The 24996-nt window shown below is 39.6% G+C and overlaps 2 protein-coding genes and 1 long non-coding RNA gene across 4 annotated transcripts; all 3 read right to left on the reverse strand.

Moving 5' to 3' along the window:
• Window positions 1–426: 426 nt before the first annotated feature.
• Window positions 427–2272, reverse strand: LOC146678650 (uncharacterized). Its single transcript, XR_014912406.1, has 3 exons — window positions 2031–2272; window positions 1775–1902; window positions 427–1119 (listed from the first exon to the last, which is right to left on the reverse strand). It is a non-coding gene; the product is annotated as an uncharacterized LOC146678650 (long non-coding RNA).
• Window positions 2273–4648: 2376 nt separating this feature from the next.
• On the reverse strand, window positions 4649–8764 carry gcshb (glycine cleavage system protein H (aminomethyl carrier), b). Its single transcript, XM_085402069.1, has 5 exons — window positions 8601–8764; window positions 7502–7581; window positions 5162–5225; window positions 4935–5066; window positions 4649–4757 (listed from the first exon to the last, which is right to left on the reverse strand). Exons 1-5 carry the CDS (start codon window positions 8740–8742, stop codon window positions 4663–4665), a joined length of 513 nt encoding a protein of 170 aa, XP_085258195.1. The 5' UTR covers window positions 8743–8764; the 3' UTR covers window positions 4649–4662.
• A 3735-nt stretch (window positions 8765–12499) lies between these two features.
• On the reverse strand, window positions 12500–24692 carry kars1 (lysyl-tRNA synthetase 1). 2 transcript variants are annotated; one of them, XM_085402111.1, is made up of 15 exons: window positions 24558–24692; window positions 23687–23845; window positions 23261–23399; window positions 22977–23142; window positions 22796–22889; window positions 22273–22459; window positions 18155–18280; window positions 17873–17992; window positions 16593–16755; window positions 16114–16287; window positions 15871–15956; window positions 15702–15787; window positions 15489–15615; window positions 15222–15365; window positions 12500–13011 (listed from the first exon to the last, which is right to left on the reverse strand). In XM_085402111.1, the coding sequence occupies exons 2-15, from the start codon at window positions 23815–23817 to the stop codon at window positions 12937–12939; spliced, it is 1818 nt and encodes a 605-aa protein (XP_085258237.1). In that variant the 5' UTR covers window positions 23818–23845; window positions 24558–24692; the 3' UTR covers window positions 12500–12936. The 2 variants fall into 2 exon arrangements, with proteins under 2 accessions (XP_085258237.1, XP_085258246.1); XM_085402120.1 differs by lacking the exon at window positions 23687–23845 and having other exon boundaries at window positions 24558–24690.
• Between the last annotated feature and the right edge of the window lie 304 nt (window positions 24693–24996).

Below are 24996 nucleotides of genomic sequence, written 5' to 3' on the forward strand. Positions count from 1 at the left end.
GACTGTAAAACATGATTTTTGGGCTTCATTTCTGTACTGAACAGTTATTTAAGATTAGTTAGTAAATAAGAATTAGCTAATGTTGTTCATGAGACTAAAGTCATATCACTTTGGTAATGTAAATATAATATGGCCAATATTAGTTATTATATTAATCATTATTAGCTATTACAGCAGTGAACATGAACTCTGTGTCAAATACTGAGCAGTACAGATTCAAGTTGCAGTTATGTCTTATCACCTTAAATCTTCACTCAAAGACAAGTATCTTTGACAGTGCATATATAGGTGTATCATATATAAGAGACAAATGTTGTTCCTTCATGTTGGCATTACTAAATTTGGCTCATTGCTTACATATATTTATAAAAAGAAAACGTACAAGCTGTGATAACTGTTTCTGATAGAATGAAGAGTAGACTGATATATGAAATATTCCTTTATTGGGTGAGAAAATCAGACCATGTCATAACTGCTTTCAGTCATACAGAATAGATATCAGAGCCTTAAACAGGCTGGCTTCTGCTAAATGGGTCAAACTGGGCAGAAAGTCTACAAACACATAACATCCTTACAGAATATGATGTAACACTATAGATCAACTTACCTCAGAATATATAAAGCATATAAACAATTACAGCAATATGATGCAACAAACACAGCAGTGCTACTAATCCAAAATACTCAAAGCTTCATAGAAGTGGAACAAACATTTATTTTTAGCTCCATTCTGCTGCTGATACATACTTTAGGTTTCTGAATATTACACTTGTTGCTGCCTTTCATAGTGTGTAACTTGAAGGCCCTGAGTACTTTCTCCCACACTGAAAGCACTGGGAGGATAAAATGATTTGAACATTACCTAATAAGACTGATTCAGGACAGACAGTTATGTTAAACTTTTCTAGCAGTCCTTCACAAACAGGGAACAGTCTGTCTATTCTCTCCATCTGTCAGCTGCTGCTGGCTCTTCCTCCTCCTCTTCCTCACACACTGTTGAGTTCGGTGGATCATCAGGGATGCAAAGCCTCACAGATGATGTGCAGCAGTGGGTCCCTCAGTCTGTCCTCACTCTGGACACTTGCAGTTGTCACACATGGAAACCAAATGTGTGATAAGCTGCAGGATTCAAACACAAGTGTAACTTATAAACACATGTTCATACTTTTATTCCACAATCAGAGAGAAAGAAAAAGAGAGCGAGTGCAGGACAGACAGACAGGTTAAAGTCTCAGGTGTATACACTGCTACACAACAGCACAAAAGAAGGAGGATTTAGCTTGTGTTATTACAAAACAAGAAGAGTTCCCAGATGGTGCAGTGGACACATGTGTGACTGCTGTGATTAAAGCATCTTTCTTTCAGCTTAACGAGTGAACCGTCAGCTCGTTCAAACACACGTTAAAGTCCGTTTGGCTCGACACCACCGAACAGAGGCAGCAATATAACATAGCTAAAGTTAACAGTGCAGTGAATCCTGCTTGTGCCGTGATATTCAGGACTGCGAACCGAGCAGCATCACTGACTTTCAGCTTGTTGTGTTTGTGGATATATGACTGACTTTAATTATCCACAAAATCATCACAATCTCTGTAAGATTAAGGTCAACTATATATATATTTATTAAAGTAAAGGCTTTAAAACCAAGTTAATTCTGAAAGTACAAACATCGCTAATGTCAACTTTCCCGACATGTGGCCAACAATAATGGTTTCATGTTCTTCATTAAAAAAATATTTGCGCATTAATAAGTGACATAATATTCAATACTTACTTCTGAAAGTTTACTCTTCCTCCGCTCCGCTTCCACTGTTTTTTTTTTTTTTCGGCAAAATTATCCACACCACCACCGCACTATGAAGTCTGGGATATGTTGGGCCATGAAGGCTACACCGACCCATCCTTAAAATTCAGGGAAATTAAGGACGCATTTCAAATGTACATACAATCAATATCAGACTCCACCAACAAAAAGGCTCTCAAAACAATTTATGTATGTGAATTTTTGCGTGTATTCTTATAATTGTTACCTTTTTCTTTTACCCCTGGCTTTGTGTGTTCATGTTCTGTTGTTTTGTATACTTCATCTGTTCGTATGTTGTATACTCATTGTTTGTTAAATAAAGTTTATTTAAAAAAAAAAAAAAAAAATTAAGGACGCATTTCAGGAATTCGGAAAGCCTTCTCTTGTCGCTGTGAGGTAATCGGCCTTAAAATGCGGCCTTTAAGGCTGCAAACCCCAAATCCGGTCATTGGTACTTCCTGGCTTGTGTAGTTACTAGGTAACAAAAGCTCAACACTGCCCCTAGCGTCCTGGAGCACTTCCGTTGTGTTTTGGAATTTGCATGTGTTTTTGAGTTTGCAAGTGTTTTGGATTTTGCAAGTGTTTTGGATTTTGCAAGCGTTTTGGAGTTTGTACGTGTTTTGGAGTTTGCATGTGTTTTTTAGTTTGCAAGTGTTTTTTAGTTTGCATGTGTTTTTTAGTTTGCAAGTGTTTTTTAGTTTGCGAGCGTTTTGGATTTTGCAAGCGTTTTGGAGTTTGTACGTGTTTTGGAGTTTGCATGTGCTTTTTAGTTTGCAAGTGTTTTTTAGTTTGCATGTGTTTTGGAGTTTGCAAGTATTTTGAAGTTTGTACGTGCTTTGTCTCTAGGGGCCACCGTAGAAAATAATATAGATTAGGCACAGGTTTCTGTAAGAGGAAACAAAGATGTTCAGGGACTACCCCACCTGCAGTCCTACAAAGGTGTTGGAGTCATTTGAAAAGCAGCAGAATGACACTAATGTCCATGAAGCTAATTAAATAAAGAAAATAACCCAACAACATTACCATCTTCTGCTTTGAATTCCTCTCATTACTCAATCACAACTGTTTTTCCCAGGTTTTAAAAGCCAACTGAGGGTCAAACCGGCCTTTTCAATCCAACGGAGGAATATGAAAAATGGTTGTTACAGTCAGCAGCAGACACTGGTGGTGAACACACTGCAAGAATAAACTGAAAACAACCTATTTAGACCAATCACAGTCTTCTCATTATCAACCTGAATGTGCATGTTTTTGTTCAGTCATTGATTTTAAAACCACTGCGGCATTAATCATTGATTAACTAGCTTCGACTAACTCAGGCTATCATCACCTGAAGGCAAAGGTCAAAGTATTTTAAACTATAATAGACACACACAAAAAGCTGCAGTCTGTCCTGGCAGCTCATATGAAGCAATTTGGTTTGAATGTGTCTGTCTGAAGAGCTTCAAAAAATATTACAGCTAAAGGTGTGCTGTCACTTTTGCCCCGCAAATAGGTCCCTACATGTTCACAATACACACCTCTGTGATTACCGTAATTGTCGGGCTATAAGCCGCTACTTTTTGCACAAGCTTTGAACCCTGCGGCTTTTAGTCAGGTGCGGCTTTTCTATGGATTGTCCATGATTTTTGTCATATCGTAAGACGATTTGTTTTGTTTGTTCCGCTGTTGTACGGCACTACGTTGCCTGGCGGAAGGATCGGGGTTCAAGAGTGGTATGTTAGTCACATGTCCATCCGCCAGGCAACGTAGTGCCGTACGAAGTAGCGCGAAAAACAAACTTCAAAGTAGCGCTACGCGTTCAGCGGGAGTCGTGGATGATGAGCGGCGATAAACTTGCGAAAAGCAAGTTATGCCCAACTCCACCGGTGGATTCTGACAGCGTGGAAAAGTGTGAAAACATCCACGATCACCAACGGATTTTGAAGGGCTGGACTGCTGCATGATGGAGAGGAGGACTCTGACACTGACAATGAGGATTTCTTTGGTTTTGAAAGTGACAACGAAGGAGAGAAGCGGAGAGTGGATGACGAAGCCATCCTGAGCCTGTTTGTATCCGACACTGGAGAAGAGGACTTTGGTGGTTTTAGTGCGCAGGAAGAAGAGAAAGATGGTGGTGAATGACTGACTTTTCTTCTTGTTAAAGCCGTGTCACTGCACCTGAGCCTAAAAGGTAGTCCGAATCTATTTTTCTGGTGTGCTGTAGGTTACTGTTATGTACTACATGTGCAAATATGTACCCATAACTTGTTTTTCAAGTTATGGGTACAAACAGCCATCTCTTTCCTGACAATTCGCTTTGTGCATATTCTCTTACATATGATAAGTCAACATTGAAACACCTGCGGCTTTTAGTCAGGTGCGGCTAATGTATGTACAAAACAGGATTTTCCCCTGATTTTAGCTTGTGCGGCTAATATTCAGGTGCGCTTTGTAGTCCGGGAAATACGGTACTTGCCTTGCCAAGAATGCGAGAAATGATTCATTTCCCAAGTTTGAATACAACAACCCAAACAAAATGCCCACATTTTATTAAATGGATTTGAAACAGCACGTTCAAGTTGTTTAACACATCTGTATATTGGTAATGGAGCAAAGCACCACAAACAAGACCCAATAATACGGACAGATCTTGAGATTAAGAGCCCTTTAGATGTGCTAGTTGCTTAACAAAAAGGAACTTTCTAAGTGGAAGCTGTTACTGAGCATTTGTAGTCGAGTATTTTAGTTTGAGGACACAATTCCGGTACTAGAATAAATACCACAGATGAATAAGTGTGACACACTACATGTTAGTAACCTTGCAGGGACTAATCTTTGACTGTGATTAAATTACAAAGCAAAATGAGTTTATAATTTTATTCAAGTGATGTGACAAATTTATCATATGCAGCTTGATCCATGAGGCCATCAAGTTCTTCGGGCTTTTCGATGGTCATCTTGATTATCCATCCTGAAAGATAAGAGTTTGTTTATTTCAAAATCAAGAGCTGTACTTGCTGAAAAGAACGAGCTGTAATTTTACTTCTTTGTAATACTGGTTTGGCAGGTTGTCCTCTATCCTGCAATTCTGAGAAATCACAAGGACAAGTGTACTGGCAAAGTACGACATTGGGTGGTGAATGCTCACCCTTTGCATAGCAATCTTTGTTCACAAGTCCAGGATTTTCTGCCAGCTCTGTGTTGATTTCAGTCACCTCTCCTGTTAATGGTGAGTACAGCTCGCTGGCAGCCTTTACACTTTCCAGTGCACCAAACTCATCTGCAACACACATATACACACAGAGGAAAAACACTTCTTATTTCAAGACTAGAATCAATCACTTGATAAATATGTCAAAAATTCACAGCTCTTACCCATTTGTTCAAGTCTTTGGCCGACTTCAGGGAGTCCACAGTATACCACATCACCTAATGCTTCCTAAAATGACAAAACAAACTATATGACAAAGTATTATAGATAACCACATGGAGGTTGTCCAAGAATCTTTTTTTATTTAAGATTTAGAGAACTTCATACAGTACTTCAATATCTAACAGCACTGTAGGAATACAACGCTTATTTAGGGGGGGTCTAATACTATAATCAGTTTGTTTTAATAAGCAGTCAGCAACAGCAGGATGGCTCAAAGTAAAGAGTCCCTGTGTTCAATGATCACAGTACTGAAAACTGTCAGTCTGGTTTTTACTGTTCTGGATCATTTTATTGTCCCAATAGCCAGTTTACATAGCCAAGAATCAGAGCCTGGGCCTCCACCCCTGCCCACCCTGTGCCTGACCCCTACGGCACCTCCTGGGGGTGGTGGATCCACAGAAGGAAAGGGACTCAGAGTGGACTTGCTGCTCCTCCACATTGAAAGGAGCCAGTTGAGGTGATTCTGGGATCTGATTAGAATGCCTCCTGGTTGAGGTATTCCAGGCATGTCCCACCGAGAGAAGGCCCCACAGCAGGCCCAGTGTGGTGAGATTACATCTCTCACCTGGCCTGGGAACGCCTCTGTGGCTGGTGGCTGGGGAGTGGGAGGTCTGGGCATCTCTGCTTAGGCTGCTGCCACCTTAACCTAGCCCCAGATAAGCAGAAGAGGACGGATGGATCATTTTATTTTAAATTGTTCTAATGCATGCTTCATCCAGGTAAGGAAATCTCACAAATTCTTCTCTTTTCAGTGAAGGATAAACACAAAACACAATGTCCAGATGAACGGAATCAATTTCTGGGAATTACTTTTAGACAGTTCATGAAATTTGTTGCCAAAACAGTAAGATTTCACCAGATAGGTTTAAAATGCTGGCAGTCTGTAGAGGGTACTGCAACAGAACAATATACTGTAAATTTGGCTTTAGCTTTGTCACACTTTTATTAACTGCTGCCTGCCACAGTTAGCTTTAACAATGCTTTCACAGCATAAATGTGAAACTCAACCTTGTCGATGTTATACTAAATTGCCTCCAGCTTATTAATACAAAATAACCCTGAAAGAATTCAAAAAACATTTTCAGGGTTGTTTCTTAGTTTAAAGACATGGATGTTTCATGGATTCATTAGTCTTTTGTAAGCCTCATCCTAAGGCTATATTGAAATAGTGAAAAAGCAAGGATGGGTAAAATGAAAAGATTTTGAATTTGATGACATTTCAGAAAGACGGCATTCTGCTGCAGTACCTCCTACTTTGAACCTCCCAATCAGCCGGGCCTTTGTGTGTGTTCTACCTGTGCCTGGCTTTCCTCCACGTGCTTCTGTTTCCTTACACAGATCACAGAAGCTTGTTAGGTTAACTAGTGACCACAGGTGTGGAAGTGAGTTTGCATTAGCCCTGTGATTGGCTGGTAATCTGCTCAGGACCCTGCCTCGCATCCTATGACTCCTGAAATAAGGCTCCAACTCCTGGACGGCGTCAGGTTCAGTGGCCTCAGGATTTCATCTCTGCTTTTTGCAGATGATGTGGTTCTGTTAAGAGTCATCGAGCGAGAACTTTCAGCTTTCACTGGGGTTGGTCTGCAAATTAGTGTGATGTGGCTGGAATGAGAATCAGGACCTCCAAGTCTAGGCCCATGGTTCAAAGCCCTCCAATGTGGCTGATTTAAAACAATTCTGAAAAGAATAGTTGTCCAAAATTCCTTCACAGTGATGTGAAAGCCTCGTGTCAGTTATTGCAAACTGATTGCAGGTGTTGCTTCCAAGGGTGGAAAAACCAGCTATAAGACTTATGGGACAATTACTTTTATTTCCACAGGTAGGTTTGGGTTGTATTTTGTCCCTTAATAAATCAAACTGCATTTAATATTTACGCAGATTGTTAGATAGTCTCAGACGTGTTGCAACTATGCAACAATAAAGAGAGGTGAAGGGGTCAGATACTTTTTCACAGCACTGTATGTCAGGTGTAAAAGGGGTAGCAGTAATAACGATTCTTTAAAAAGCTAGATTCATGTTTAAAGATATTCCAGTATACATTCAAGTCCTTGAATGTCTCCAAGTGTCTGCCCAGTCCTGCACAATGCTAGTGATCAATTGTGTCAAACATTGGCCATAAAAGCACTAAATTAGCCTGTTAAAGCACATCAGTTGAGGGCAAAGACCAGCTCTAAAGTGCACACTGCAGATTTTTCTACAGACTATTTTATTGCTATTTTTAGATAGTAATAGTTAAACCTCTGAACCACGGGAGCCATAAATTAGTAGAAAGACAAACCTACCTGGGCATAATTGCTGATACCAACAATGCCAACACCACCCTCCACTTGCACCCACTCGTGCTTATCTGTGAACTTTAATGCTACAGAGAGAAAAACAAAAGGAGAATTAGTCTGGAACAGATCAAATGATTATGTTTAAAGATGAAATTATAACAGTATGAACCAGTGGAACAGTGATGACGCTTTTGATTCGCATACGTCAATTTCTTGACAAGCTGTTACATCAATGGGAAGCCCACCAGTTGTGTGCTGTCTACAAGAGCTAACTTTGAGGCATTTGTGCGGACGTCACATCCCCGTTTTTTGGCTTGGTAAATCTTCAATTTTCACCATCACTGCTTTAACACTAACCACAGCTGACAGAGCTGCAGTTTTGAAAAGAAACACTGAACCATTTTGATTCAATGCTCCTCATGTCGCGTTTACCCTGCAGGAGAGAACTGTAATGGCTCAACAGCTTCCAGTGTTGGCACCTGACCAACACTGAAGAATACAAGTTCAAACCAGAGTGAACTATGCAAGATGATTGCTAAGGAGTACAGTAACTGCCAAGGCAAACGGCTCAAGAAACGCTTTCTGGTAACTCATTTGCTTCAGGAATATTTTTTTAAGTATGGATATCTGATAGGGTGGTGTCTGTGATTTAGAATTAATGAAAGCTACATGATAGTCATCCCTCCCCTGCCATTTGTAGCTCATGCCCAGTACCAGCACTGACTTTTGTTTAACAAGCTGCTTCTGGCTGCACGAGACTCGGGTAATTGGTCACCATCACAATTTAGAGCTCGTGCTCCTCTCACAGAGAATATATATACGGCCGTCTGAACCCTTTAGCCAGCATAACATGTGGTGGCTAATTATCTGCACGTAAGCTTCGGTCTGTGAAGCTTCTTTAAAGTTAAAACAACGTTTTAGTTGTCTTTCCTCGCGCTTTTCTCTGCCGCCCTGTGGGAAAGTGACACAAACTGTGTGACCCCTTTTATTCCCACCCATTACAGTCAGGCAGGAATGTGTGAGCAACCCGCATGTAGTACCATTACAGCTCATTTGGCAAGTCTGGGTTATTATTATTATTATTTTTTAAATGTATTATATTTACCTGCAGACAGGACCGAGGACGTGCTCAGCGTCCGCGGGGAGCCGCTTCTCCACTGCAGCCGAGTCGCTGAAACCTGCGAGAGCTGAGGCAGTCTGGGCGAAAAGTTTGCAGACAGGCACCGCAGAGCTGCTCTCATCGCCATCTTCACTCAGTGTGAAGCCACAGTTTGATCGAAAGTGAATCACTTGACCGCGAGAGCGCGCACCATCCCACTACACGGTGTGGAAGGTGAGAGACCCGGGGCCAAAAAGCTCTCAAAAGTGAGTGAATGCACACTTAAAAAAAGAAATGCTAATTATTCAAAGTTAATGGGGTCAGAAGAAAATGCTTACATGTTCTACTTAGGTACAGTAGATAAGGCGGCACATGGCTGTTACGTTTGCTCTGTCTTTCTATTGAAAAAAATGTATAAAACGATAATATTAAAACAATAATCGCGATAACAGTAATATCAATAACTGCAATTTTCTAGTTTGAAATAAAACTGACATATTCAAGTGCCTGCGTAAAATTTACCTGTCGGATAGCAGCCTATTTAACAGGGGCGTTTCCAGGATTTATTTTCTATGAGGTGGTGGTGACCCCAAGACTTTAATTTCTGAGAATTTCTTTTGCAATGGCAAAAAGAAGAAAAAAAAAAGAGGAGAATGTCCATGAAACAAGTCCGTGAAAAAAACACGTTTTCTTTTTATATTTACTAAAATTTTATTTATAAATTACTTTAAACACCTGTTATTGAAATTAACTAACTACAACAATGAGTGCTATCTGGGAATTGTGATCACATGCTAGAAAATATCAGGCTCCTTATGTCTTACAAATTTATTACATAAAAAAGTTGTGCTTCACAACAGTGTAAATATATTTTGATTGTAAAGCCGAAGTATGATTATAACATTTTTGCTTGAGTATAAAGCATTTCTTCATTTATTTTAAATATTTCTTGCCACTTTGTAAAACAAGTAATCCAGTAATACACTTTTAACAGATTCATGCGTTATTGGATCATTGCAGCTGCTGACGGTTTGAATTACTCGTGTATTGCTGGGTAGATTGATCTGTGCAATTGCAGTTTGTCTGCAAAGTAATAAGTAACTTATTCTGTAAAATAAATAGTATGGTGCGCAAAGTACTCTATTTACATACAAAGTATGTTAGAGAAGAAGCAAATGTACTTATACTAAATAAAGTGCAGGTACATTTAACCTGTACTTTAGTAAAGTACTTAAATAAATGTAATAAGTTATACTATACTGTTCCTATTAATGCGCTCATCCAATGGGCAAAAATCTATGTTTCTAATCAAACAAAAGTACCTTTTGCCTGATGAAAAAAAACTAATTTTCCATATAAAGGTTGATACTCGTCAGCTGTGCAAATCTCAGTGAAACAGTCCACTTATGTGGATTCTGTTTCCTGTGAGTGCAGCATGAATTTATGATGAGCTGTTTACATTTAAACTATACACAGGTTTGCTCCTGCAACTGCTTTGTACATTTTATGGAGAAAGGTTTTGTTTTTTTGTTGTTTTGTTTTTTTAACATGACTACAGAGAATAATAAAATGATTTTGTAGTTTCTTTGGTAGTATATAAAGCAGTGGTATAAACAGAATTACTCAATAAAAAAATGAAAAACTGCTGCTGGGACTGTGCAGCTGTGAAGGCTGTGGTGTCTCAGTGTCTGATGTATGAACATAACTCTGGCATCACTGCACTGGCTTGTAGGGAAAAGATTAGTGATCTGGTTGTCAAGCTGATGCTGAGGCTCAACCTACACCGGAGCTCAACTGGTCCAGAAACAACTGCTGATTCTCTATTTGCATGTGAGCACTTTGACTTTAAAAGCATAAATAAAATAAATAACACTTCTGGATCAGAAGTGTTGTTGGGGACATCAAGGCGTACCTTAAATGTATGAGCAGGCCTAGTTTGTTTAAGCAGGACATTATGGGAGTGGAAAAAATGCTTTCTTCTTCAATACTGACAGCTCCCAACTGCAGAAACCTCCGGCTCTTGACCACAGTCTGGGTGACAGAGATTAAAAGTCATTGGTTCTTGACTCAGAGCTGTTTGTGAGAAAAACAGAGCAGGGCCTTGTTTTTGCCCTTGAAAGTAAACTTAATCTTAAACTTTCAAAAGGCACAAGCTAGAAGAGTTTTTACCCTCTCCAGCCAATGCTTGGTGACACTTAAAATGAAATTGATCATACACAGAGCTCCGGTGATTGAATCTACCATGAAAAGGGACTTTTTTTAAAGCCAAGAGCAACAACACAAAATACTCTGAAAACAAGATAGTAGGGTATATACACTTGATGCTCCAAAAGGGAGACAAAGTGATTGAGAAACAATATCCAACCTTCCTCCAAAACCGTTTATTTTAAATTTCCTAACTTTTCTTGCATGTAAACAAATATTTAAAATGTTCTTTTAAAGAGTCTTGATGCATTCTCAATCATCCAGGTAAGTAAATCTCCAAAAGTTGATTCTGTTCATCTGGACGTAGCGTTTTCAGTGGGTGAAACGTTTCCTCACTCATCCAAGTGACTTCTTCAGTCTCAGCTGACTGCAGGTCAACATAAACGTACATTTGCATAATGACTGAAACTAGCTCACTGAAGGAACAGTGGGCTGGGAGGTCACCTTCATCATAATTATGCAAATTCTCATAACCATTGATCAACAACCACTGATCAAGGCCCACTGATCAAAGACCACTCAGTTGAGATGCATTTTTTCTAAACACTGGGCCTCTGTGGCTTTTAAACCCCAAAACACGCTGCGTCAAAAATTGGTCCACCCCAAGGATCGGGTCCCCGACACAAACAGAGTAACATAGTGTACGCTGTTAAGTGCCAAGATTTATACATCAGAGAAACCAAACAACCTCTGGCGAAGCAGATGGCACAACACAGAAGAGCCACCTCGTCAGGCCGGGACTCTGCAGTCTATTTACACCTACTGGCCAGTAGACACTCTTTCAATGATGAGGATGTACAAATCCTGGAGGAACGCTGGTTTGAGTGCGGAGTCAAGGAGGCCATTTACGTGAAAAGGGAAAGACCATCTCTGAATCGAGGAGGGGGCCTAAGGGTACATCTTTCACCATCTTACAATGCTGTGATTGCAGCCATTCCCCAACTCTCTGTGAATGGGACTCATGGCTATTGATCAGTGGTCTTTGATCAGTGGTTGTTGATCAATGGTCATGAGAATTTGCATAATTATGATGAAGGTGACCTCCCAGCCCATTGTTCCTTCAGTGGGCTGGTTTCAGTTATTATACAAATGTACTGTTTATAAATTTGGGGAAACCTGCAGTCAGCTGAGACTGAAGTCACTTGGATGAGTGAGGAAACATTTCTCCCACTGAAAATGCTACGTCCAGATGAACAGAATCAACTTTTGGAGATTCTTTTAAAGAGCAAAAGCTAAGTGGTTTACACAAACACAATGACAGACACTTTTGGGAATAACCACCAGTAGATGCAGTTAGGCTCATTAGTGGATTTGAACTTTTCATTGTTTGCTACAGTGCTTTGTATGGACTAATATTTGTGATTCCATTGGTGTCACTTACTGTGTTGGGTTAATGAGTACATTCTTTATGAAAAAGAGATTATTTGCATTTCAATTTTCAGACTCGGTTCATTGAGTTACTAGGTCAAATTTTATGAATACTGAAAATAATAATCCCTCATAATTAAATCCTACCATCCATTTTCACTTGCCAAATTATGCTATAGTGAAAAACCAAACATTAAAAAGTTAAATATACCACATTTTAGGAGCCTTGATATTAAACAAATGTATAAATTCAAATGTCAAACTATGAGCACAGGTTTATTCTTGTTAAAAAATAAATAAATAAAATAAACACATACACAAGACTTAAGAAATCAGTTTACTTTATATGAACTTTATTCAAACCTCTTGGCAAAGGATTATTGTGGAGTCCAACTTGAAAAATTTAGACAAGGATTTTAAGTAGACCTGGTAAAAAGACTTGAGTATTAGAGGGTCTTGAACATTGTTATTATATGCTGTACCCTAAAGCATCCCTTTAAATAGCTCAAAGTATATTTTGATCAGACAGGATTGCGAAAGTGTATGGAATAAAAAACAAACAAAAAAACCCAGAAAATCCAAAACGTGTATTTGAGACCTGATGATTTTCCTTACTGACAGAAATTATCAATCATTTGACAAACTAACATTGATAAAACACAAGACCCAGAAACTCCACTGATGACAACAATGAGGTAAAGGCTCATTCTTCTTCTTCATGCCGACTCCTGCAAAGGTGTGATAGCAGGAGAGGTCCGAGGTCATGTTATTAGACAGAGGTGCCCTCTGATGGCGCTGCTGTCTTATTGTCATCAGGCTTCATGGCTGGGAACAGCAACACCTCCTGTGAAGGTGAAAAAACAAAATGTTAGCAGAGAATTCTTTTTCATGACACAAAGATATAACAACTGCCCGGCAGACGTTAGCAGCTCGTTTGTTTTGTTCATACAGTAGCTTCTCATTAACCCATTATTCTTGGTAGTTCTCCAATTCTGTGCTTTTCTGGGGCAGTTTAGTCTAAACATACAAGTCAAGAAAGGCACCATTTTGTCTTACATAGTTAGGCTACAAACTGATTTTTGGGGAATAATTTTAATGTAGTCTCAGTAACTACCATTAACCACACACTAAACAACAATTTGGCCAATCTTTCACTTGTGCATTTAAAGTGTATTCAGTTTTAAATGTTTTCTGAACACGTTAGTCGATGATCATGTTTTTCCCCCCCTCTAATTTAAATGACTAGATATTAGTCATCAGGAGCATCCCTAATAAAAGCAACCCTGGCTCATCCTTTAACGTAACATGATTACGAGCAAGGATTAAGATTTAAAAGACCAAGACACCTAGCATCAGAAAAATACGAAATTAGCCAGGGTAAATAAAAATAAATACATTTAGCAAAACTAAAATAGCCAAGTTTATAAAAACATGAACCTATAATGTAAGTTCTCTTCGTCAAATGTACAGTACTTAACAAATTTATCAAGTATGGTTTATCAAAACTATTTTTAATGGTAAAATATAATTACTGTTGTTATCCTGTACTTTTTCTCTGTATTACGTCAATGTAAAGCATCTTCAGGGGACCGTTTGCTGTGATTTAGTTTATATAAACAAAACTGAACTGAACTGAACAAACTGGAGCCATGAATTTTAATATTTATTATTTTACAAATAAGCATATTTTTATTTTTTTGACTGAGATGCCAAATTACAGGTATTTACTTGAATCCATGAATGAAAAAAAAAAAATCAGTTTCCTTTTTTGGATGTTAATTCATTTCCAGTCCTCAAATTCAGTTATAAATTCAATTTGTTATTTGTGAAATACATGATAGAAATTTTTAGTTTTAAACAAGCTTTTGTAAGATGTGTCTAATGCATTTGTCAGCCACTCTATGGGTAATAAAAACATACACCTGTGATTATTCTGCTCCAGGAGAAACAGTGAGGGTACCAACTCTAACACCAAATGTAAATTAATTTAAAACTGGTTGAATGCAATAATAAAAAAAGAAAAAGTGGAATTTTTCACAAAAAAAAAAAATAGAGAAATTTCATTAGAGAAGAAACCATTGGCAGAACTAAGAATGATTCACCTGTTGAAGTTGGAACAGATGAAATTTTTAGTTTGATCCTGACAGCAAAAAACAGCATATAAATATAAACCTAAACCTAAACCTATTGAACACCTCAGAACAGCAGTAAATTGGGCATCCCCATTAGGGATGTGAGTGACTAGCCGACTAGCCATCGTTGCTATTGTCACTAGTCAGAACCAGATGTATTTGTTGTTTAATCTAACTGCTTTACATTTAAATTGATACCAAATGTTGGTAAATAGTTGTGTCCTATCTGCCACCAGATGGCGTAGGTGAGCGCCTACGGGGTAGGGTGTCGAGACCAGGCACGTCCTACTGGGAGGTGGCCCTGGAGTACACACAGGTGCTGCTGGAGTGAATATATCTATCGGCTGGCCTGGAAACGCCTTATTATTTCCCCGGATAAGTTGGAGGAGGTGGCTGGCGAAAGGGAGGTCTGGGCTTCTTTGCTTAAGCTGCTGCTCCCGTGACCCAACTTCACGAAAGAAAATGGATAATTTATGAGTGGTTTTAAGTGGTTTTCGTGAATTTTCGAACAGCATGCCTAATTCATAATGCACGACATAACACTTTTCAGTCACAGTTTTTTTTAGGTTTTGGGATGGTAAATTTTACATATTTTAATAATACATGAACATTTTTGTAGTATCATGTTTTCATATTATATTTGACATTGCTTTAAGTGTTTTTCTTCTTCTTTGTCTAGATTATAATATGTGATGTTCATAATGCACGATGCGAGGTGCCGCACAGTTAAGCAGCATAATTTAATATTGCCGAGCATGATTAAATAATTAATTACTTTGTTAACAAAGTTTCTGACATTAAACGGTTTGCAAATTTTTGTTTTTTTAAGTTTAAGACTAATTGGTTAGTCTAATTTTTCCCCTGGTTTAGGAAAATAGGCAGCAGAACATCTCTAATCCTCACCATGAGGACTTTAATTTACCTTGATGTTGTTGGAGTCTGTGAGGAACATGGTGAGACGATCAATGCCCATGCCCCATCCGGCAGTTGGTGGCAGACCATATTCCAGAGCTGTGCAGAAGGTCTCATCGATGAACATGGCTTCATCATCCCCTTCAGCTTTGGCCTGAAAAAGATCCACCTCAAATCACTGACATGCAATACCATCACAGCATAAAGACAGAACACCAGGAACAGGACAGTGCACTGAAGTAGAAGTGAAACAGGTCATATTATCCTTTAAACACACCTTGGCTTGCTGCTCAAACAGTTCCCTCTGTCTAATCGGATCATTCAGCTCAGTGTAAGCATTGCAGATTTCTTTCTTCATCACAAAGAGCTCGAAACGCTCAGTTAGCCCTTTCTGGGTTCTGTGCCTGTAACAGAAGGGTCAGAAGTGTCAGTATAAATCTGAACATTGCCATTTTAAATAAATATGAAGGCTAAAGATAGCATTTCTCACCATTTTGCTAAAGGGCTCATGATTTGTGGGTGATCACAGATGAATGTTGGGTTGATACAAGTGACCTCTAGGAAGTCTCCAACCAACTGTGGGGGTAAAAAGCCATTAGCAAGTCAGATTCAACGGAGGAAAAAAGAAGAATAACAGGTTAAGTAAATTTATAAACCACCTTGTCAAGGAGACGGGCAGTGGTCCTGGGTGGAGGACATTCAACTCCTTTCTGGGCACACAGGTCGTCAAAGAATTTACGTGTCTCTAAAAAAGGGAAAACAGTAAAAGGAAAAAAATGACTGCAAGAGAATAATACACATATTTCCTAATGATCAACTATTGTAAGGATGATGAAGTCATTTTTCTGAAGCAGTAATTTTTCACATGTGAAGTGTCTGTTATAGATTTCACAGATTCTTACCATCACTGTCATAGCTGTCAGCAGGAGGGAACTTCACTCCCATAATTTTCTCCAGGTCATGAGTCATGCTCACTCTTTTGAATGGTGGCGTGAAGTCGATCTCATAGGCCTGTCCCTCTGGACCATCAGGGTGATAAGTCACCTTGTATCCTCCAGTGATGTGCTTCACCATTCCTGCAGCAAACAAAGTGACAAAACTGAAAAGACCCTGAGGAGAAAGCTCTGATCAACTTAACATCAGTTTTCATGAAGCCATTTAGAACATCATCATTGTGCTTCAAAGACTGCTTTCTATACTGTCATTGGCCAAATAGCAAATCACGAATCCCATTTAGGTTTTAAATCAAGTCACATATTCTAATGCAACTCAATTTATCAGGAGGTAATCTGAGTTACAGCTCATAATGTCATAACTGTGTGTGAAAGAAAACTCTCACTGACCAATGAAATAACATGGCCGCGATGTAGTCTCTACTTACCTGAGAGTAGTTTCTCCGTGATTTCCATCAAGTCATTGTAATCAGCATATGCCATATAGAATTCACAGGTGGTGAACTCTGGATTATGAGTGAGATCAATGCCTTCATTCCTGAACTGACGGCCAACCTCGTACACTCTGTCTATGCCACCGACTACGAGCATCTGTGGGAAACATATGATGGACAGTGTATATAATTCAGTTATGGTAGAAAAATACAGGTTAAGAGTTTTGAGTGGTTCACCCAATTTACTAGAACATCAAAAAAACTGATTAAGATCAGATGTGCTTTAGGTATCGCAGAACCGGGAAATTCTCATCACATGGCAGTAACTCGTGTCTTCAGAAACTGCTGATCGACTGGGATTTTCCCACACAACCATCTCTATGGTTTATAGTTTTCTGGTCAAACTTGCCTTGATGATGTCAGAGGAGAATGGTCAGACTGCTTCGAACTGAGAGGAGGTAACAGTTAACTCAAATAACCACTTAGAATAACCAATATGCCAAGGTATGCAGAACTGCATCTCTGAACAGACAACATGGGCTACAGAAGACCACATGCTACAATTCAATACAAGTTAGTTGCAGAATTAGGCACAAACAACACGAAAGCATGAAGCCATTAGACTGCTGGTGGTGGTTTAGGGGTACACTTTGGGTCCCTTAGCAGCAATTGAGCAACATGCTACTGCCTACCTATTACCAGAATGTACCCATCCACTGGTGGTAACATGCCATGTCACAAAGCTCAAGTCATCTCAAACTAGTTTCTTGAACATGACAATAAGTTCACTGTAGTCAAATGGCCTCCACAGTCACCAGATCTCAATGTGAGAGAGCAACTTTGAGATGTGATGAAATGGAAGATTCACATCAATGATGTGCAAAAATTGCTGAGGAATGTTTCCAGGACCTTAATCCTTAATTGAATCTAAGCCACGAAGGATTAAGGCAGTTCAGAAGGGAAAAGAGGGTCTAACTCAGTACTAGCAAGGTGTACCTAATAAAGTGTCCAGTGAGTGTATAACAAATACATTTAATAGTAAGCAGAAGTCTATCTACTCAAGATCAATAAAATGATTCAGAGTATTAGTGATTATTAGTGGTAAGGTGTAGTGAGAGTCCAGGGTTGAAATAAACTGTAAATCTCTTCCATCACATCAGTTGTCACGCTGTAAAGAGTTAGTGCAACACATCTGACAGATGCATTTCATAATAATTTCATAACAATTACAGAGGAGCATGACATACATGGATGACTCTGGGATAGCACATTACCTTGTGGTAGAGCTCAGGAGCAATCCTCATATACAGGTTCATGTCCAGGTCATTATGATAAGTAACGAATGGGCGGGCCACTGCACCACCAGGAATAATGTTCATCATTGGCGTCTCAATCTGAAGCAGAAAAATAAAACATGAATCAGCACGGCAGATTTAAACTTACAATATGTTTAAACAAATATACAAACTATTAGAACATTATTTTATAAAATCCACACACCAAAAAACAAACAGACAAACACAGATTAGTTAGGTATATGTTCAAATCCAACTTACCTCCAAAAATCCCAACTGGTCTAGGAAGCTGCGTAGATATGTGATGATTTTGGCGCGAGTTATAAACTTCTGCCTCACGTAGTCATTGAGAATCAGATCCAAGTAGCGCTGGCGGAATCGCGTTTCCTTTGAGTGAAGGAATTCACATTGGGAAAATACATTCATTATTCAAAAGAGAGAGGGAAAAAAAAGGTCTTTTAAAATGAACTGCCCATCATTTTACATTTCAAAACTGGCAATATTTCTAGTGGTTTAATTGGAACTACAACATCTGCCAAAAAATAAAAAATAAAAAAAAACAACAACTTTCATTGCATTTAATCTAAGCTAAGGCATAAATTAAAACAGCCTTCACTAGATTAGGTGTTTGTTCATGTGGACGTGTTTTGTGTGAATGACTGAGTGTCTGTCAGAGTGCAATGAATAAAAGCAAGCACATCAGCATCCTTAGAACTGGGTTTTGTCCTGTGCTGCAAAAACATGTTCTAATGGTGCAGGTCTGAACTGGAGTTAATAATAAGTTCTGCCTAACAGCACTGGGTCAGTGGTGCAGAGTTTTACTTTTACTGGCCTGTGGAAGAAAACAGACCAGATTCAGCCCTGTCTTCTGCAGGTATCACTCAAACAGAAAGCATGCCTAAAGATTATATCAGAGTAAGTTAGCAGTTCATCTGCACAGATATGCTCTTATTTTACCTTCTGCAGTTTTATAGTTTTGCTGTATCAAACAAACGGCAGTGGATGGCAGCAGCTACACTGAAGTTCACTTTTCTCCACGTTGGGTCTTGCTGAAGAGGTGGTTTGTTTAAGGACTCTTGCCAGCTTTTTTTCTAGTAAAAGTTTTAATGGTTGTTATAGTAACAAGTGCTGCTGTTTTTCGCTCCATCTGAGGTCACCCTCTCAGTAAGGGAGTCCATTATTAATATTAAACCATGGCAGCATCATCGTCATCATACCTTTTATTCACAAGCTGCTCCTAAATACATTTCTACTGCAGGTCTATTTCAGCTGCAACTGCGCACTACAGAGCTGTGGATTAAATAGAGCATTGAACAAAATGTTTGCTGTGAGAATTAAAAAAGAAACTAGTTAGTTGATGAACTGTTGTAGCCCAATACTGATTACTGCAGTTCTAACAGCAGATATATTTGTTTCCCTCCTCTTAACAGAGGCTAAAGTCTACATTCACAGCAATATTAGCTCCTCTGTAAAAGCTTTCTGCTTATTGGACACTGCAGCCAAAGCTGGTTAGTGAACACAAAAGTGATCCTTAACTGTCACTGAATAAATATCATAAGACTAAGACAAACAACTCAAATGCTGCTAGACTAGTGTGGGACTCATGTAATGGGTGGGCACAGATGGAAGTATTGTAATAGATATTGCCCCCCCTCCATAATCTCATGCATTCTTATCATTGTTATGTTATGCGTTCAGTTCTGTATTACTATTTCTGACACATACTGTGATAACTGGCAATATAGCTAGGATACTCTGATCAATGATGATTCCCACGGGTGGTGCTCACGCAGGCACTGAATCGGGCAGCTTTGGGCTCACGCAGGCACTGAATCGGGCAGCCTTGGGGTCCTGTGTGTTCTACTGCACAGATAGCCTGCAGAGCGCAGCTACGCTGAACTGAAGTGCTTGTGTTTTGTATTTGCAGTTGCAAATGAGCAAGTAAAGAGAACGATTCTGAACTCATGCACGCCTGGAAGTGTCATTTGTCCAAGTGTGCAACACTTGCAGTGCAGGTAAAGAAAGTGGCACATGACTATGCTGCAGTGAATGATACTATTGTCTTTAAAAGTCGTAACATCTACTGTGAAAAAAGGTCTTCACTGGAGAAACACAGTAACATTTAAGCCTTGTAAAGTAGAACATTTTTCTAGCTTGTGTCATTTGCACTTTGTCGCTGCCTTGAAGCAGAGCACATCGTGAAATTGAAGAATGAATGCCTTGGCTGTTAAAGCTAACCTTTTAAATTGGGTAGCACTCCCATTTATAAATGATTTAGTTCCTTTAAGAAAGAGACAACAAAAGTACCGTTTAGTTTCACTAACACTGCCTTAATATACAACCTGAAGAAAAGTACTGGACCACCTACACATTACAGCTACAGGAGCTGCTCTCTCATGCAATCCCATGGCATGAAGCTCTTGGCAAACAATTTTTGTGCTGATATTAATACCAGAGAAGGTTTGGAACTCACCGGTTACTGAGTAAACAAAGCATTTGTGACTTACAAATACAATATGCACCTCAGCACTTTTGTGGGGCGACTTGCTATAGTGCTGAAATGCTTCTGCTTTACGAATAATACCACTAATAGGTGACTGTGACTTACAGTGGGGCAAAAAAGTATTTAGTCAGCCACCGATTGTGCAAGTTCCCCCACTTAAAATGATGACAGAGGTCAGTAATTTGCACCAGAGGTACACTTCAACTGTGAGAGACAGAATGTGAAAAAAAAATCTATGAATTCACATGGTAGGATTTGTAAAGAATTTATTCGTAAATTAGGGTGGAAAATAAGTATTTGGTCACCTCAAACAAGGAAAATCTCTGGCTCTCACAGACCTGTAACGTCTTCTGTAAGAAGCTTTTCTGTCCCCCACTCGTTACCTGTATGAATGGCACCTGTTTGAACTCATCATCTGTATAAAAGACACCTGTCCACAGCCTCAAACAGTCAGACTCCAAACTCCGCTATGGCCAAGACCAAAGAGCTTTCGAAGGACACCAGGAAAAGTATTGTAGACCTGCACCAGACTGGGAAGAGTGAATCTACAATAGGCAAGCAGCTTGGTGTGAAAAAAATCAACTGTGGGAGCAATCATCAGAAAATGGAAGACATACAAGACCACTGATAATCTCCCTCGATCTGGGGCTCCACGCAAGATCTCATCCCGTGGGGTCAAAATGATCATGAGAACGGTGAGCAAAGATCCCAGAACCACACGGGGGGACCTGGTGAATGACCTGCAGAGAGCTGGGACCAAAGTAACAAAGGTCACCATCAGTAACACACTACAACGGCAGGGAATCAAATCCCGCAGTGCCAGACGTGTTCCGCTGCTGAAGCCAGTGCATGTCCAGGCCCGTCTGAAGTTTGCCAGAGAGCACATGGATGATACAGCAGAGGATTGGGAGAATGTCATGTGGTCAGATGAAACCAAAGTAGAACTTTTTGGTATAAACTCAACTCGTCGTGTTTGGAGGAAGAAGAATACTGAGTTGCATCCCAAGAACACCATACCTACTGTGAAGCATGGGGGTGGAAACATCATGCTATGGGGCTGTTTTTCTGCCAAGGGGACAGGACGACTGATCCGTGTTGAGGACAGAATGAATGGGGCCATGTATCGTGAGATTTTGAGCCAAAACCTCCTTCCATCAGTGAGAACTTTGAAGATGAAACGAGGCTGGGTCTTCCAACATGACAATGATCCAAAACACACTGCCCGGGCAACAAAGGAGTGGCTCCGTAAGAAGCATTTGAAAGTCCTGAAGTGGCCTAGCCAGTCTCCAGACCTCAACCCCATAGAAAATCTGTGGCGGGAGTTGAAAGTCCGTGTTGCTCGGCGACAGCCCCAAAACATCACTGCTCTCGAGAAGACCTGCATGGAGGAATGGGCCAAAATACCAGCTACTGTGTGTGCAAACCTGGTAAAGACCTATAGTAAACGTTTGACCTCTGTTGTTGCCAACAAAGGTTATGTTACAAAGTATTGAGTTGTATTTTTGTTATTGACCAAATACTTATTTTCCACCCTGATTTACGAATAAATTCTTTACAAATCCTACCATGTGGATTCATGGATTTTTTTTTTTCACATTCTGTCTCTCACAGTTGAAGTGTACCTCTGGTGCAAATTACTGACCTCTGTAATCATTTTAGGTGGGGGAACTTGCACAATCGGTGACTGACTAAATACTTTTTTGCCCCACTGTATGTGGGACAGAATGAATTTCAAGAACTGACTGCATCCAATTAAAATACCACGCTTGATGTTATATTTCATGCGCCTGTGGTAAAGGGACTGAAAACAAATGAATTAAAAGATGAAGAGGTATGGACCAATAATTTTGTCCCTACAGTGTGTGCTGGTCACTACCTTGTCTTTGAGACCAAAGTGGAGGTGGGGTAGCATGTGCAAACATGGTGACAGTAGAGTCATCTCAATGGGAATTATACTCAGCTCCCCTTTCTTGGTCTTTCCTGGGTTACCGCGGACACCAATGATGTCACCACGGCGCAGTTTGTTGTTGATAGCCACAAAGTCCTCCTCAGACTTGTAGTTTCTGAAAAAAGAAGGTAACACAGAAAATCAGTCACTACAATTTGAAGTTTCCTCGTAAGGAGAAACATTATTTGGAGACGTAAATGCAGTTTTTTCCCTTAGATTTTATAATTATCACATAATCAAGAAATCTTGATGAAAAGGTAAATCATCAGCTCATTATAATTTAAATATATCATTATGAATCTGTAACATTTACTTTTGCACAATCCATGCAAACCCAAAACAAATTCCCAAATGGGGAGTGTGTCATTCACAGCGTCAAGAGGTGAAATCTCTTTGGGTTTTCTAAAAAAACAAAACAAAAAAAAAAAACAACCCAACTTTGTTTCTGTACCTTGAATTTGCCATAACTTGCAATTTGACTCCTTCACCTCGCAAGTCATAGAACAGCAGCTTGGCACCTGAAGCCCTCTTAGCATGGACGCGGCCTATCAAACATATATTCAGTTTGGATTAATTACAATTAAGTGCAAACACACAGAAAAAAAAAAGAGATAGTAAACACTTTTCACTACCTGACACACTGAGAACAACATCTGTCAGCTGGTCTCCAGGCTGTAGATGATTGTATTTCTCAATGAACTCTGTAAGCGACAGGTCCACATTATACTTGTGTGGGTAAGGGTCCTCCGCTGTGCCCTTCAACTCCTGGATGGCCTGAGTGCGGATCTTAAAGTATTGCTGTATTACACGGGAAAAGACAGATGTTCTTGTTGTTAATATATGTTTTTAAAAAGGGTTTAATATATATATATATATATATATGCACTGAGGTAAAATAACTACGCAAAACTCTCACATTGGGGTCAAGCGTCTCCTCATCCAAGGCATTTTCTGTTCCCTGGTCATTTGATTCTTTTTTTTGCTCCACCTGCTCTTTAACCTTGGCTTCTTTCTCAGCTGCCTTTTTCTCTGCTTTCATTCGCCTCTTCAGCTCACTGAATAAAAACAAAAACAGCAATCAGTGGTTGGATACCACATTTCGCCCTTATGATGCATTTGCAACTAAAAACAAATATCTTTTGGAATTCAAAAAAGCCAAAAAGTCACATCATATAACCTACTCTATTATTGTAACCAAAATAAATAAAAGCAAAACAAAAGGACAACATGATTTTCTACTAGCAGAGAGGTACAACAAATATTCATGCAAAACGGACGAACACATCAGCTCTAATGACAAAAGGTTGGTTGTTTTCCGCACTGGAATGGAAAAGCCACCAACCTTTTGTCACCTCTCCAGCGGTTCTGAGCTGGGCTTGCAGCTGTACATGGGGGCGCATATTTTAACCACTGTCCCCTGACCCCACAGGCTTGGCACAGCTGCTGCCTGGCTGCCCTGACCAGACACAGCATGCTGAACTACGACAGTCAGTAGACAGACCTGAGAAAATAGACATATACAAAGACAGTGTACAGTATATGAAGGCTGTCTCTGCCCTGTCCTTCAGGCAAAACTACATCCTGCTGGGGTTGATAGAACCCTCCTATTTGGCAAGACCCTCCAAGATCAAAACAAGTAAACAAGTATATATTTTTATATAATTAGCTTTACACTTCTTGTAATTAGATTCCGGTTTCACTTTCTACAGCTTTACTCTTGGCAAACAAAGATGATCTGGAAGAACGAAGTAACATGCGCTTGGCTTTATTTAAGATTTTTTATATTAAACAGAGCGTCCTTCTAAATAAACAAATCAGCATACATAGTTTCACCCGATAAACCATCATTCGCTAAAATTATAACTGCACATATAAGACGCCCACGCGATTGCACGATGTATCGAAGTCGTTTAACAATGTATTGTGGATGTTGTAGTTTCACACGTCAACAAGAGACACTTTCGCCACTGGTCTTAAATTAAATTTAGGACTGCAACTACCAGAAACACACACGACTTGAATTCTGGGGTATGTAGGCTAGTACGTTGCCTCAATACGGGACCTTCACTACGTTTTCACGCTCTGACCTGATGTTTTGCGGTGCCAAACTGGAACTGCCATAACTGTCGAAAGGAAAAAATCTTGGACGATGTGACAAAAGCGATAGAGGTAAAGAGCGGTGAAAATGCGAAAGAAGAAACGAATAAGCTCACTTTTTGCTGAGTTTGTCTCCGTCCACCGTCTTCACGTCTGCCATGTTCTTGATGCAGCGCACAGAAAGAGAAACTGACATGCGTGCGCCGCAGAAACGCGAGAACTGAGTGGTGCGTTCAAAGGACTGACGGAAACCAGAAAACTGAAACGTCCAAGGATACGTCACAAGGTGGGCCCCAAATTACGGCCTGCTGAATGTGGAGAGCTGACAGATCGTCAGTGCTGGGGTTTTGTTTGTTTTTTTGTTATATTCTATTTTATTTATTAATAAATCAATACATAAATCGGGATTTAATTGCATACTAATATTACTAAATGTTCTGAAATCTAACATGAACTGAAATGTTTCATAACTTGTATGTTGTCGCCTTCATGCTGCATGAATGCGTGTAGTTTAATTGATATCATCTTTCAACACATTTAAAGCTGGAATAAGGT

This window comes from Rhamphochromis longiceps, linkage group LG1 (genome assembly GCF_057381845.1).
Source record: "Rhamphochromis longiceps isolate RC_006_pf linkage group LG1, R_longiceps_female_GT1.1, whole genome shotgun sequence".
Lineage (NCBI taxonomy): Eukaryota > Metazoa > Chordata > Actinopteri > Cichliformes > Cichlidae > Rhamphochromis > Rhamphochromis longiceps.